Source organism: Quercus lobata, chromosome 7, assembly GCF_001633185.2.
Source record: "Quercus lobata isolate SW786 chromosome 7, ValleyOak3.0 Primary Assembly, whole genome shotgun sequence".
NCBI lineage: Eukaryota > Viridiplantae > Streptophyta > Magnoliopsida > Fagales > Fagaceae > Quercus > Quercus lobata.
This window is the reverse complement of record NC_044910.1, coordinates 8,461,345-8,474,539: the sequence shown is the minus strand read 5'-3', so window position 1 is coordinate 8,474,539 and position 13,195 is coordinate 8,461,345. Positions and strand designations below refer to the sequence as shown.

At 31.3% G+C, this 13,195-nt stretch overlaps 2 protein-coding genes across 2 annotated transcripts; one reads left to right on the top strand and one right to left on the bottom strand.

The window, feature by feature from the left end:
* Positions 1-2,999: 2,999 nt before the first annotated feature.
* LOC115954113 (18.1 kDa class I heat shock protein-like) lies at positions 3,000-3,621 on the bottom strand. Its single transcript, XM_031071991.1, has one exon. It carries the CDS (start codon positions 3,607-3,609, stop codon positions 3,157-3,159), a length of 453 nt encoding a protein of 150 aa, XP_030927851.1. The 5' UTR covers positions 3,610-3,621; the 3' UTR covers positions 3,000-3,156.
* Positions 3,622-9,287: 5,666 nt separating this feature from the next.
* Positions 9,288-11,911, top strand: LOC115953786 (putative methyltransferase DDB_G0268948). Its single transcript, XM_031071582.1, has 2 exons — positions 9,288-9,498; positions 11,078-11,911. The coding sequence occupies exons 1-2, from the start codon at positions 9,349-9,351 to the stop codon at positions 11,717-11,719; spliced, it is 792 nt and encodes a 263-aa protein (XP_030927442.1). The 5' UTR covers positions 9,288-9,348; the 3' UTR covers positions 11,720-11,911.
* The last annotated feature ends 1,284 nt before the right edge of the window (positions 11,912-13,195 follow it).

Sequence of the window (13,195 nt, the reverse complement as noted above, 5' to 3'; positions counted from 1 at the left end):
GGTGATGGATAGTAGTGGTAGTATGAGGGGTGATGGATTGTTTTGCTTGTTTTTTTTTTTTTTTTATAAATTTTTTTAATACAATTGAGTTTTTTTAGATTATTTTAATGTAGTGTAATGTTAAAATAGAATATATGATACAAAGTGTATTGTAGAATATTGTGCTAAAATTGAAAAAGTAAGTTTTGGTGTGTTAAAATGGCATTTGGCATAACACAGCTAATGATGCTGATGCTCTAAGGCTTAATATGGAATTCAAGTGCGTTTAATAACTATCATTTATCTATATTTATTCTATATTACTATTTAAGAAGCTTTCCCTATTTGAGATGAACAATTATGTGGTTCAAAAATACCTCTACACTCTACCCTTAAAAATGGACAAAACTTGAGGAAAACCTGATAAAAATATATATCTAACTCCACATAAAAAAACTAACTACAAAATAAAACCATTGTCCCATTAACCCATATCTTCAAAACTTCCCGTCCACTAAACCACGGCCAAAATTCAAATTTACAACAATCATCCCTATCAAAACACTGTAACCTACACTCTCTTTTTTTCCCCTTTAAATCTCTTTTGCAAGGTAGAAACCCACTTAAATTTTGTTTTTCATACTTACCTTCTTAAAACAAAAACAATTTATGTTCATTTCAATGAATGGTATTTGGAAAAGAAACAACTTTATCTAAACATGGATGGTTTAGACTTTAGAGCATTCACATTGCTGCTCTTAAATTACTAAAATGTTAATTTTAACAATACACACCACAAAAAACATGCTATTTCAATAATGCTATTCTTAAAATTTTTGCAAATGAGTTACAATAAATTGTCATCTATGCCAAGTCCATTGTAGCTCACAAGTTATAACAAATAATAATTTTTAATTCTATTATCTAATTAAATATTCTCTCTCTCTCCCCCCCCCCCCCACCATTCTTTCTTTTTCTTTCTCTTTCTTCTTTCTCCTCTTTTCTCTATCTCTCCATCTTTGTGGGTTAAGTGGTGGTGGTGGTTGTGATTGATTTTGGTAGTGGCTATGGGTTTCGTGGGCTTGGCTAAGTTTAGTGGTGGTGGTTGATTTCAATGTGGGTTTCTTGGATTTTGGCAATGGTGATGGTTGAGTATGCTGGTGGTTGGGTATGCGTATGGGTTTCGTGGATTTTGGTTATGCTTGTGATGGTGGTAGTCATTAATTTTGAATGTAGTTGTGGGTTTCATGGTGATGGGTTGTGGTTTGTTTGTTTTTTTTTCTTTGGTGGGTTATGGTTGCAAGTGGTTGTGGCTAGTGGTAGAGGTGGTCATGGCTGTTCTTGTGGTAGTTTTTTTTTTTTTTTTTTTTTATAATAAGTTTCTTATATTATTATAAAGAGAAGTGTTATGTCTACAATATTTTCACAACAAATTATAGGTGATTTGTTAGTATTAGTTATAATTTAAATCTATCATTAAAACTATTTTTTTAACCCACCAGTTACAGCTTACCAATAATAACCTATCATTTATAATTTGTTATGAAGACATAAAAAAAAAAAAAAAAAAAAAAAGGAACATTTTTGAGGTGTTAAAAACTAAGGCTATGTTTGGTAACTGTTTTTGTTTTTCTATTTTTAATTTCTTGTTTTTAAAGAAAAAAGCAAAAAACAATTTTCTTATATTTTTAAAGTGGAAAACATGTCTGGTTAGTTGAAAAGAAAAAAATTTTTGCTTTTTTTTTTTTCCCGAATTACATTCTCTCATTACATTCCTTTTGGAAGCACCTTCTTAAGAGCTTCAATAAAATTTACAAGACAAAATAGAGGGATCAAAACAACGCAAAATTCAACCCAAAAAAAAAAAAAAAAAAAAACAGAATTCAAATGAAATTTATTCTGGTAGTTGTGGTGTAACTCGTTAAAATGAGATCGAGCCAAGAAGCTTGAAGAGATTCCCCATAATAGAATCATATTATGTGTTATTGTAATACCATGGAAATAGATCAATATGCCCACCACTACTTCCATTCCATATATTATAAAATTACTGTTTCACAATAAAAATTATTAATAGAACCAATCCCAAACACAAGTCCTGCAATTAATTAGAATACTGATTTAGTGTTGTTTCTTACATGGGTTTCAATTGATACACTTGAGGTATTACGTAATATTCTTGTATAATTTTAAAAAAAAAGTTATGAAGTTTGAACAAATGTGAAATACTTGCAGATCTGCTTGATAGATGTGTGTCTCTGATTGATGGGCACCCAAAATATGATTCCAGAAAAATAGAAATTTGAAATTAGGGAGGTAGAGAGAAAGGAAGGGAATGATTTTGGCATGAAGAAGACGAATACCAATCTGAAAAAGATGTAGAAGAAGAACAAGAAATCTGAAATTATGAGAGGAGAGAGAGAAAGGGAATGGGTCTACGGGAAAAGAGAAAAAATATTGTAGGTAAAAATAAAAAAATGTTTAGTTGCACGGTTAGAACTAGAGCTGGTTCATTAAAGTGGTAATAGAAACTATTCTCTCCGTGTTTTCACAAGCATGAAAAAAATACAACACTGAAAATAGCCCTTTGGCTGTTTTCATTTTTCTTTATAAATTGAAAACAAAAACTATTTTATGTTTTTTTTTTATGTTTTCAGCTTACCAAAACAAGTTTTTTGCTATTTGAAATAGAAAATAGTCATTGAAAACAGAAAACTGAAAAAAAAAAAAAACAATTATCAAACATACCTTAAATTTTTTTAACACTGCTCTTAGATTCCAAAGTTGTTTACTCAAAAATTCCTCAGATTTTAACATTAAACTAACCAACCCATTTTGTCAAATCATCTTCCTAGCAAAAAAAAAACTTGTTTTCTTCACCATTCTGCCCATCGATTACAATCGGAAATAAAATAAAGCAATTTAGAATTATACACAGAACAAGTAAATAACTAATGCAAAATTAGAAAACTACTCATTCACATAAGAAGTTCTTCCAGATCACAAACCAAACACCGATTTTCACCTTAAAAAAACTAACAACCAAACAAAAAGCCACTGTTTTTTGAGAAGGAACAAAAAGCCATTGTTTACCATATCAATCAGACCTTCAAAAAAAAAAAAAAATTAAAAACACAGCAGTGACAAAGAGCTAGACAGAGAGAATCCTAAAAATTCCTAACCAGAAATCTGAATGGCCCTAACGTCAGGCTTCTTGACTTCCTCTTTGGGCACAGTGACAGTAAGCACACCATTCTCCATAGCAGCCTTAACCTCCTCGACCTTAGCGTTTTCCGGCAGCGTAAACCTCCTCAAAAACCTTCCTCTACTCCGCTCCACTTGGTGCCACGTGTCAGTGTCACTCTTCTCTTCCTGCTCTTGACTCCTCTCCCCACTTATCTGGAGAACTCGACCTTCCTCGATCTCCACCTTCACTTCCTCTTTCTTCAGCCCAGGCACGTCGGCTTTGAACACGTGCGCATTCTGGGTCTCCCTCCAGTCCACTTTAGCTGTAGTGAACGAAGACGTTTCGGAGGGGAATATGGAGTGAGAGAATTGTGGCATGTCGAGCTCTGAGAATGGGTCGAAGACGTTGGATCGGCGGTTGAGGAATTGTGGAATCGGCCACATTTTTTTTGTGAATGTGATAGTGATATGTTTTTTATTTATTTATTTCAAGCGAATTAGGGTTTTGTACGTGTAGTGGATAAATCTTGATGGTTCAGTAGAATACTATGGGGAGTAAAAATAATGAATATTTTAAACAGAGATAAAAAGTAAATAGTGTTTGGGTTATCTAGAGAGCTTAATATTTCATACGATGTTTCCAAACTAGCAAGAGTGAAGAGTCCCACCTTATAATCACAAAAGCCACACACGTCCAAAGCAATGCTATTCGACTCGGGGTAAGTGGGTAACCTTTCTCTGGCAAACTTCTTCTTCTTCTTCTTCTCAAGTATTTAATGTAGGGTCAACAACTCCAAATGCAGTAGAAATACTCCGGCAAATTCGTTGATGAGAATTTCTTTCTTTGTGGGCTTGTGGAGTAGAATAGAAAAAATATTTGCATGGCTTTACTATTTTTACTATTTAATATTTGCATGGCTTTACTATTTAGCAAAAAAAAAAAAAAATTGCATGGCTTTATTAGGAAAATATCATGCTTCAAACTCTGATACCAATGAAGCAAACTTAACATAGAACTTTTAATTAGTAAAAATAAATAAATATCTTAAACATATAATTAAAGAAAAGTACTATGTCCACAACATTTTCACAAAATTTTCACTACAAATTATAAGTGGTTACTAGTTAATTGTTATTGGTTCAAATTTGAACATACCACTAAGATTACTTTTTTACCCCAACAATAACAATCATAAATAATAACTTGCCACTTATAATTTGCTGTGAAAGTGTTGTGAAAATATTGTATACATAACATTTTTCATAATTATGGTGGTTTTTTCACTCTAAAGGATTTGTATGTAGTTGTCTTTTCTAGAGAGCTTAAGTGGAATATATATATATATATATATATATATATATGTTAGAGAAAATAAAGTGAGATATTTAAAGACCCACAAAAGTTGCCGACGTTCATTTTGATTTTAGTTCTTATAAATTAGGAAATTAACATTAAAGTCTCTATTTTTTATTTAAACTTTAAAATCATCTCTCTTGAGTTGAAAAAAAAAAACCCTTATCCTTATCCCATCGTTCATGTATTATTTTTGAGAAATGATATGTCTACAACATTTCTACAATATTTTTACAACAAATCCAAAGTGGTAAGTTGTTACTGGTTGTTATTGTTAGGGCAAAAAAGTAATATTCGTGTTAGTTTCAAATTTGAACCAATAAAAACTAACCACTTGTAATTTGTTGTAAAAATATTGTAGACGTAGCATCTCTCATTATTTTTATGACATTATCCCATATAGTTAAAAGAATTTCTAACTATCCACTACTCTTTTCACTTATCTAAATAAAATTATTAATTTTTTAAACCCTAAATTTCAGGTTATAAAATAATTTTTTTTCTTATAAACAAAAAACCCACGTTAAGTTAGATTTTAATGCTAAATTAAAGTTGAAAAAAAAAAAACCCTTATCCTCATCCCATCATCCATATATTATTTTTTTTTATGAGATTATTCTATATCATCCATGTATAATTTTTTTTTTTAATGAGATTATTCTATGTAGGTAAAAGAATTTCCAGTTATCCACCACTTTTTTTCACTTATTTAAGAAAAATTATTAAGTTTTTAAAATATCCTAAATTTTAGGTTATAATTTTATTTTTGCCAAATCATCTAGTGCAGTTACAACTTAAAAGAATAATCACCACACTTCTTCAATTATATTTTGTTTATAATCCAAACTTTAGATTCAAAGAATGAAGGTTAAGCCACAAAACATACCTTTACCTTTCTTCCTCTCTCAATTTCTCACTGGAGAATTTTGTAGAACAAGATTTGTACTACACCATTTTTTTTAGGTACCTTTTTTCATTTCATAAATAAAATCTCCACACTTCATATTATTTTTACTTTAGATTAATTACTTCAAACTGTTGCTACTATTTCAAACTGTTGCTACTATTGTTATTATCTATCTATTGCTCATCACATTTAATTTTCGATTAACTCTTATTTTGCCTTATTTTGTGGTCCATTCGAGCGAGCATATGAATCTTTCAAAAGATGAGATATCATATAAATGCATTCTACCAACTAGCAAGTACCACTGGCTTTATTTTACCATGTTTAATATCATTTGTTTTCTTATTTTTATTTGCTTTGATTTGATGGGAAAACTCTAAATTTTAGTTTTTGGTTTTGCGATAGGGATTATCATAAATTTATTCAAAACTATATATTTCTTTAGGCGTAATTAAGATACTCTTTTGTATATTTATTGTTAATTTTTCATACATATTCGATTTTAGTTTTGAAACATTTTTCCCTTTTGGTTATCAGGTTTGCTTTTTGGGAAAAAATAAAATTGGCACAAGACTTTTTCCTCCTCTAATTATAGTTTTTACAATTTTTTCCCCTTAGGTCGTGTTTGGTTCCCGTAAAATATTTTCCAAAAAATAAATATTTTCCGGAAATGCTATTTTCAGGAAAGGAAAATATTTTCAAGTGTTTGGTCGCATTATGAAAATTGTTCTAGAAAATATTTTCTGGTGTTTGGTTGTATTCTTGAAAATAATAGAGAAAACACATTTTCTACTTGATGCTCACATTTTCTCACATTTTCTCAGCTTCCAAACAAAACCCAACCAAAAAAATTCATCAATGGCATGATCTGAGTGAAAGAAAACCCATTCGTCGGAGTGGTGGGTTTGACGAATGGGTTCGTCGGAGTGGTAGGTTCGTCGGCGCGGTTCGATCTGGTGCGATCGGCGCGGTGCGAGTGGGTTCGTCGGCAATCTGGTGCAAGTGGGTTCGAGAACGATGGCGAGACGATCTCGCCGGTGGTGCGATGATCTCTCTACTCTCTCTTCTTTCTCTCTCTGTCTCTCTTTTGCGCGTGGTCCGGAAATGGTGAGACAATCTCGATGATCGGTGACTGGGTTCGACGAGGGTGGGTTTGAACGATTGGAGCGGTGCGATCGTCTTGCTCCGATGCAATCTGGTTGTATTCTTGCTCCGACAAGGCGATCTTCTTGCTCTTTCTCTCTCTCTCTCTCTTCTATTTTCCAAGGCCGGAAATCATTTGAAGTGAAAATGAAAACAGAAATCATTTTCCACCGTTTTGGCTATATTTTACGGTCAACCCGGAAATACTTTTCAGTTTGAACCAATTTGAAGTAACAACCAAACACCCACTTTTCCGAAAAATCATTTTCGGAATCAGTTTGAAGCCAAAACAAACACAGCCTTAGTGATGGCACTTCCACGGTATGCTGCTCCATCACTGAGGAGGGAACCAAGTTTCCTTTGGGATGGTAAAATGTATCTACTCTATCCATTCACGTATGGTGATTATATTATTGTTTTTTTACATAATCATCTTTATATTAGCTTTTTATGGCACTTTAAAAAAAAAAATTACAAAAGTTCATTCCTTCTTTATCATATATATATATATATATATATATAAATAAAGAGGGAAATTTTTTATTTTCCAATTCCTAATCTTATATCTATGCTTTATTTCATCCTTGCACGTTTATTTTGAAAATTTTGACTTTTGCATATGTATGATGGGTGAATTTTTTTTTAACAGGATTTTATGCTACTGATGTTCTTGAACAAATTAACAAGGAGCCCTCATTCTTCTGGATTCTACATATTAATTTTTATATTGCTCCATGCCTGCAATGAATTGTTCTTTCAGGGTTTCTTTTTACAGGGTAACTTTTGTTAGCAAGTTGGGCCACATTAACGGAGAGATTTTAAAATGAAGCAGATGACAATGTTAAATTTTTGTTGCTTTCCTTATCTTCAGTTGCAGATCAATGGAAACTTAAATATTTAAAGAAGTGGGAATTGGAGAAGTTTGGTAATTTAGTCCTGAGATAAGAGTACAAATGGAATTTGTGATGTACATGATATTGAAATATAATGCGGTATTATCATCCTTAATTTTACATTTGTACGAACATTCTTTTATTGCTTTGATCAATGGTTTGCTTTTGTGTATATATATATATATATATATATATATATATATATATAAAAGAAAAGGATTTAGCATTAATTCAAGGATTTTTTTAAGTAAGTCTTCATTAGTATTGATAAATGTAAAATTTTTCGGTTGTGTGTTTGATACAAATATATAATTTTATATCTCACAAATTCCTAAACTTTGTGCTTAAATGTATAACATGCAAGAAATATAATTAAATAAGGTGTCCTCAATAATGTGTCTTATAGGTTCACCTCTATGAGGAGTTATTTTTTATGTACTAATTTTTCGCCATTTAACAATTATTTTAAACCGGGTTTATAATACATTATTTAATCAAAGTACAACTATAAAAAGGTTTAACTTTTGTTGTTGTAGACTGGGGTTGTAAACAACGGACACTAGACACACACAACCCATGTAGGATAAACATCATTTTTTTTAGCAAACAGTTATTAGAACACATACGAAAATAGTAATATTAGTATTTTAAACCAGGTTTATAATATATTATTTAATCAGAGTACAACTATAAAAAGACTGGAGTTATAAATAACGGACACTAGACACACATAACCAATGTGAGATAAACATCTTTTTTTTTTAGTAAACAGTTATACTTACTAGTGTCCGTTGTTTATAACCTCAATCTACAACTACAAAAGTTAAGTCTTTTTGTAGTTGTACTCTAATTAAATAATGTATTATAAACCCGGTTTAAAACACTAATATTACTATTTTCGTGTGTGTTCTAATAAGTATTACTGTTTACTAAAAAAAAACAAATATTTTAATTGGGGGCAAGGGAAAACTGGGTTCATTTAGATAAAATTAAAATTAGAAACTTACCAAATCATTTCTCAAGTCATCAACTCATTCAACTACAATGACGGCTGTTCTTTTATAAATCATTACGAATTTAGCTTTCATATTGCTACATTTAGCTTAGTAAGAGAGTATAATTAAGGGTGTGTGTTTAACAGTTAGTTTGTTTCTAAAAAAAATATTGCTACATTTTAGCAAATATATAAATCTCATTAGACAAATACGTAGAAAGTGTTCAATTAGATACTAGCATCTGAACACACACTTGTTTAGAGGCTTTTTTTTCCCCTAACGTTTTATAATTTTCATTCATCATAATTCGAAGTGTGATGAAATTGAGTAATGTTGGTGACTAGTGCCACATAAAATGGCACAATTTGTGCCGTAACTCGCTATGGCGAGTTGTAAGTGGTAGAGGTGTGTCCCCCACATGAATTCACCATCACACTTCTACCACTTATAACTCGCCACATGAGTGAGTTGTGACACAAATTATATCATTTTATATGGTACTTGATGAAATTTATACATTTGTAAATGAAATAATTTTTTTATTTTATATAAATCTCATCACATCTTTAAATATATTTATGATTGAAAAATATAGTAATTTTTTTTAGAATAAAATTTCCTAAAAAAAAACTTTTAGAGAAAAAAAAAAAAGAAAAAAAAAAGCCTCTAAAGTCTAAACACGGGCGGTGCTGATAGGCTAGTATGAAATAAACAAAAACTAAGGACCAAAAATGAAAAGAAAAAAGAAAACTATGTGGCTGCTATAGTGCCATTTAGGTTTGTTTAATATATATATATATATATATATATATAAATTAAAAAAGAAGAAGCTAAGATTAAATAGATCCGATCTGAAGACTTGGAGAGAGAGAGAGAGAGAGAGAGAGAGAGATGGCAGAATTGTTCATTAAGCAGGCAGAGCAGTACGCAGAGGGTCGGCCTAGTTATCCTCAACAATTGTTTGAATTCATTGCTTCCAAGACATCTTCTCACGATCTTGCATGGGACGTCGGCACCGGAAGCGGCCAAGCCGCCCGATCTGTGAGTTCCTTTTCCCTTTTTTTTTTTTTTTTTTTTTTTTTTTACAGTCAATAGAGTTAAACGAGTTTGGATACAGCGTTTCTCTCCCAAGGTGGCGTTTGCGTTTTTTAGTAACCCACAATACTGTTCATAGAGCCGCAACTCGTAAAAAATGCACTATCAAAATTTGCACGGTATCCTGAGCCATACAGCTGGCCTACCCCTTTTGTTATTTTGTTCATTTTCCGGTCGAAAAAAAAAGTTTGCTTGCACCTTTTGTACTTTTGTGCATTTAAATATACCTATTCTACCTTTCTTTTTTCCGGTCAAAAAAAGTTTCCTACAAATTATATCTATACAGTATTTTTAACAATAAATTTTTAATTTTTAACAAAATAAACCTTATTTAAATATGTTCAGAAACCACTTAGAAAAATGTTTAACATGCATAAAATTATATTAAGAATATTATGTAAGAGCTATAATTTGTAGTAGTAGACATTATAAGTTAAAACTTTATTTAAAAAAAACATTTATTTTAGATCTCAAAAAAAAAAAAAAGTTATTAGACAGTCCCTGATACGTAGCCTACTTACATGATCCACATACTGTGAATGCCTACCTTTATACCTTAATAATAAGTGCTTTGATTGCTCCACTGGCGGCGCCAAGGGTTAATCAGGGTCCATGAATTTTTTTTTTTAATATAACTTAATAGATTGTGAGTTTTAAATTAACATGGGTCTTTTAGCCCCTATGAAAAAAAAAAAAAAATTGAGCATCCTAAAAAAAAACACTTGAACACCCTTAAACAATTGAGCCCATTAAAAATAAAATTCAACCTCTCCAAAAATTTTGTCCATTAGAATGTTGAAAAAAAGAGGTAAGAAATGTTATGTTCACAATATTTTTACAATATTTTCGTAATAAATCCTAAATAACAGGTTATTACTAATGAATATAAAATAATTTTAGTGATAAGTTCAAATTAGAACCAGTAAATACTTACAACTTAGGTTTTGTTGTGAAAGTGTTGCAAAAATGTTATAGACATAACACTTCTCAAAAATTGCTTAAACAAACATATTAGCCTAAAATCTCAAATCAAACGTTTAATTGTGATTTTTTAAATTGTGTTTCAACTAGCATATTTTAAAATTGCTATTTTTTTATATAAAAAAATGCACACTTTTCAAATAACTAGTTTGTTAGTATTTGCTTTAGCCAAATTTGTTGGATTTATGTGATAGATTTTTTCAAAAAAATAATGTATTTTTTTATATTAGTATTTATTAAGCAATATGTTAGTAATTGAATAAGAGATTAGTAACTTAATAATTGTTTAGTTGTGTATATTGAAAAAGACGTAGTTGATAATACTAATAGTGAAACTATCATATCACACAACAATTTTAAAATATGAAAACTTGTGAAAGAAAATTTTAAAACTTTATATATTTGAATATGTTTTTATTTCGTGATGTTAATATATTGAAGTTTTATTATTAATAATTTTTTAAAATTAAGTGTTTTTAATGATACCATGACAAAACTTTCTGGAGGCTCTACTGGATTGCTCAATTACAATTTCATTTTTCAGCTAGCTGGGATCTACAAGAATGTCATAGCCACAGACACGAGCCCAAAACAGCTTTCATTCGCGCCAAGGCTACCCAATGTCAGATACCAACTTACACCTCCCACCATGTCTAGTGCCGAGCTTGAACGCAATGTTGCACCTCAATCAAGCATTGATGTTGTAACTGTTGCTCAAGCCCTCCATTGGTTTGACCTCCCTAATTTCTACCAACAAGTGAAGTGGGTACTCAAAAAACCTCATGGTGTCATAGCTGCATGGTGCTACACCCCGCCAAAAATTAATGATTCAGTCGAAGCTCTCTTCAAAACCTTTCATTTCGTTTCTGTGGACCCTTATTGGGATGCATCACATAAATTGATGGACGACATGTATAGGAACATTGATTTTCCATTTGAGCCCGTGGAGGGAGCTGATCATACTGGGCCATTTGAATTTGTAACAGAAAGATTGATGGATTTAGATGATTATTTTACATTCTTTAGATCGAGGTCAGCATATCAAATTGCGAGGGAGAAGGGTGTAGAGCAATTGAGCAATGATGTGATTGAGGAATTTAAGCATGCTTGGAATGAAGATGGATTGGACAAGAAGGTTGTTAAATTTCCAGTTTATCTGAGGATTGGAAGAGTGGGGAATTTGTAAATCAAAACGCTAGTTTAGATCTTATAGGAAATTGAAATAAACCATTCTGTTTCAAAGGAGTGATAGTCTTGAATCTTGATGGATCCATTTCCTTTATCAATAAAATTGGGAGCAATAAATTAGTTGTGTTTATCACATTGCCATTGTATACAATCTAATTCTGCTTTTGAATGCTATTGATTAGAAAGTAAATGATGGCTACCGAATATAATTGTTAAGGTTGTGATTTTGTTTATGAAGCTTCTGAGAGAATTGCTCTTGATTTAGAGAGCCTTTATAAGATTTAATTTGGTGGCAGAGTTGCTGTATCCTGTATGTGCTAGTTAAACTGGATATGTTATGTCGCAAGTGCCAGTGTGCTTACCAAGGGAAAATGGAATTGGTCGAAAGTGTGTTCAACTGTTCAAGAAGAACCAGAGATCTTATCAAATCTTCAACGACACAGCAACAAACCTCTTGGTTCCTCTAAAGTTGTTTATAGTATACTGCAAAAAAAACATTTTGACTGCTGTAACTCTACAACTATAGCATTCTCAGTGGGGAAGAAGAACTAGGATTAGTGGGCATGAGAGGGATTTTTCATCTTGCTTGTGGAGGGAAATCTAAACTTGGGATTGACATTGTATTGGTACAATTTGAATTGTTGTGTCTCGTTTCTCGTTAATTATAATCCTTTTCTTAAAATGGCTTCATTTTTCTTCTAATCCAAAACTGACATGGATTAGTGGATTACACACCGATGGAAATCATCTCTTTACACAAATCCTTCCAACCACAATTCCTCAGAGTCCATGGTTTTCAACTTTGAATTTATGTTATGCTTGACGAAATTAGAGTCACCTAAAAGATGGAAAACTAGTCAAACTAAGGTAAAACATAACTTTTCTTTCTCCCATTCTTTACCAAACGATAAGGAAGTAAAATAAGGAAGCAATGTCATAGAAAAAAAAAAAACTGGAAAGGGAGTACATGTGTTTAAACAAAAGTTTTCGCTGTTTAAACACTAAAACAAATATTTTTACAATACTTTTTACATATGTATTTCCACAACGTTTAAACAAACAATACTAGAAATCTCTAACGAAACAAGCCCAAAATTTCAGGTAATCGATCATAATTTTTAAAGTTTTGAAGAGACAGAGACAGAGAGAGTTTGTTCTATGTTTTAGTGCTTTGAAGAGACAGAGACAGAAAGAGAGAAAGTTTGTTCTATGTTTTAGTGCTTGTAGGAGACTCAAAAATTAGTCTAAAGTTCAAACGCATATGAAGACTTTTAACCGTCTAAAAGAGAATAGTCAGATAGGATGCACGCCTAAGATAGAGATTGTCATGTAGTGGCTAAAGTGGTGTTGAGGCGGCTTAAGATTTGTTGCTGCGGAAGTTTTGTAATAATAATAACTTAGCACTCATGAAGAAAGTATTTTCCAGCATAAATACTTTGTAATAAATCTAAAAAAAAATTTTAATTGATACTTA

What these genes read in the sequence shown, in the direction of transcription:
- LOC115953786 (XM_031071582.1), top strand. Translation starts at nt 9,349, where the DNA reads ATGGCAGAATTGTTCATTAAGCAGGCAGAGCAGTACGCAGAGGGTCGG. An exon ending in GCGGCCAAGCCGCCCGATCT is followed by an intron (nt 9,499 to 11,077) that starts GTGAGTTCCTTT and finishes TTCATTTTTCAG; the next exon opens with CTAGCTGGGATCTACAAGAA.
- LOC115954113 (XM_031071991.1), bottom strand. Translation starts at nt 3,609, where the DNA reads ATGTGGCCGATTCCACAATTCCTCAACCGCCGATCCAACGTCTTCGAC.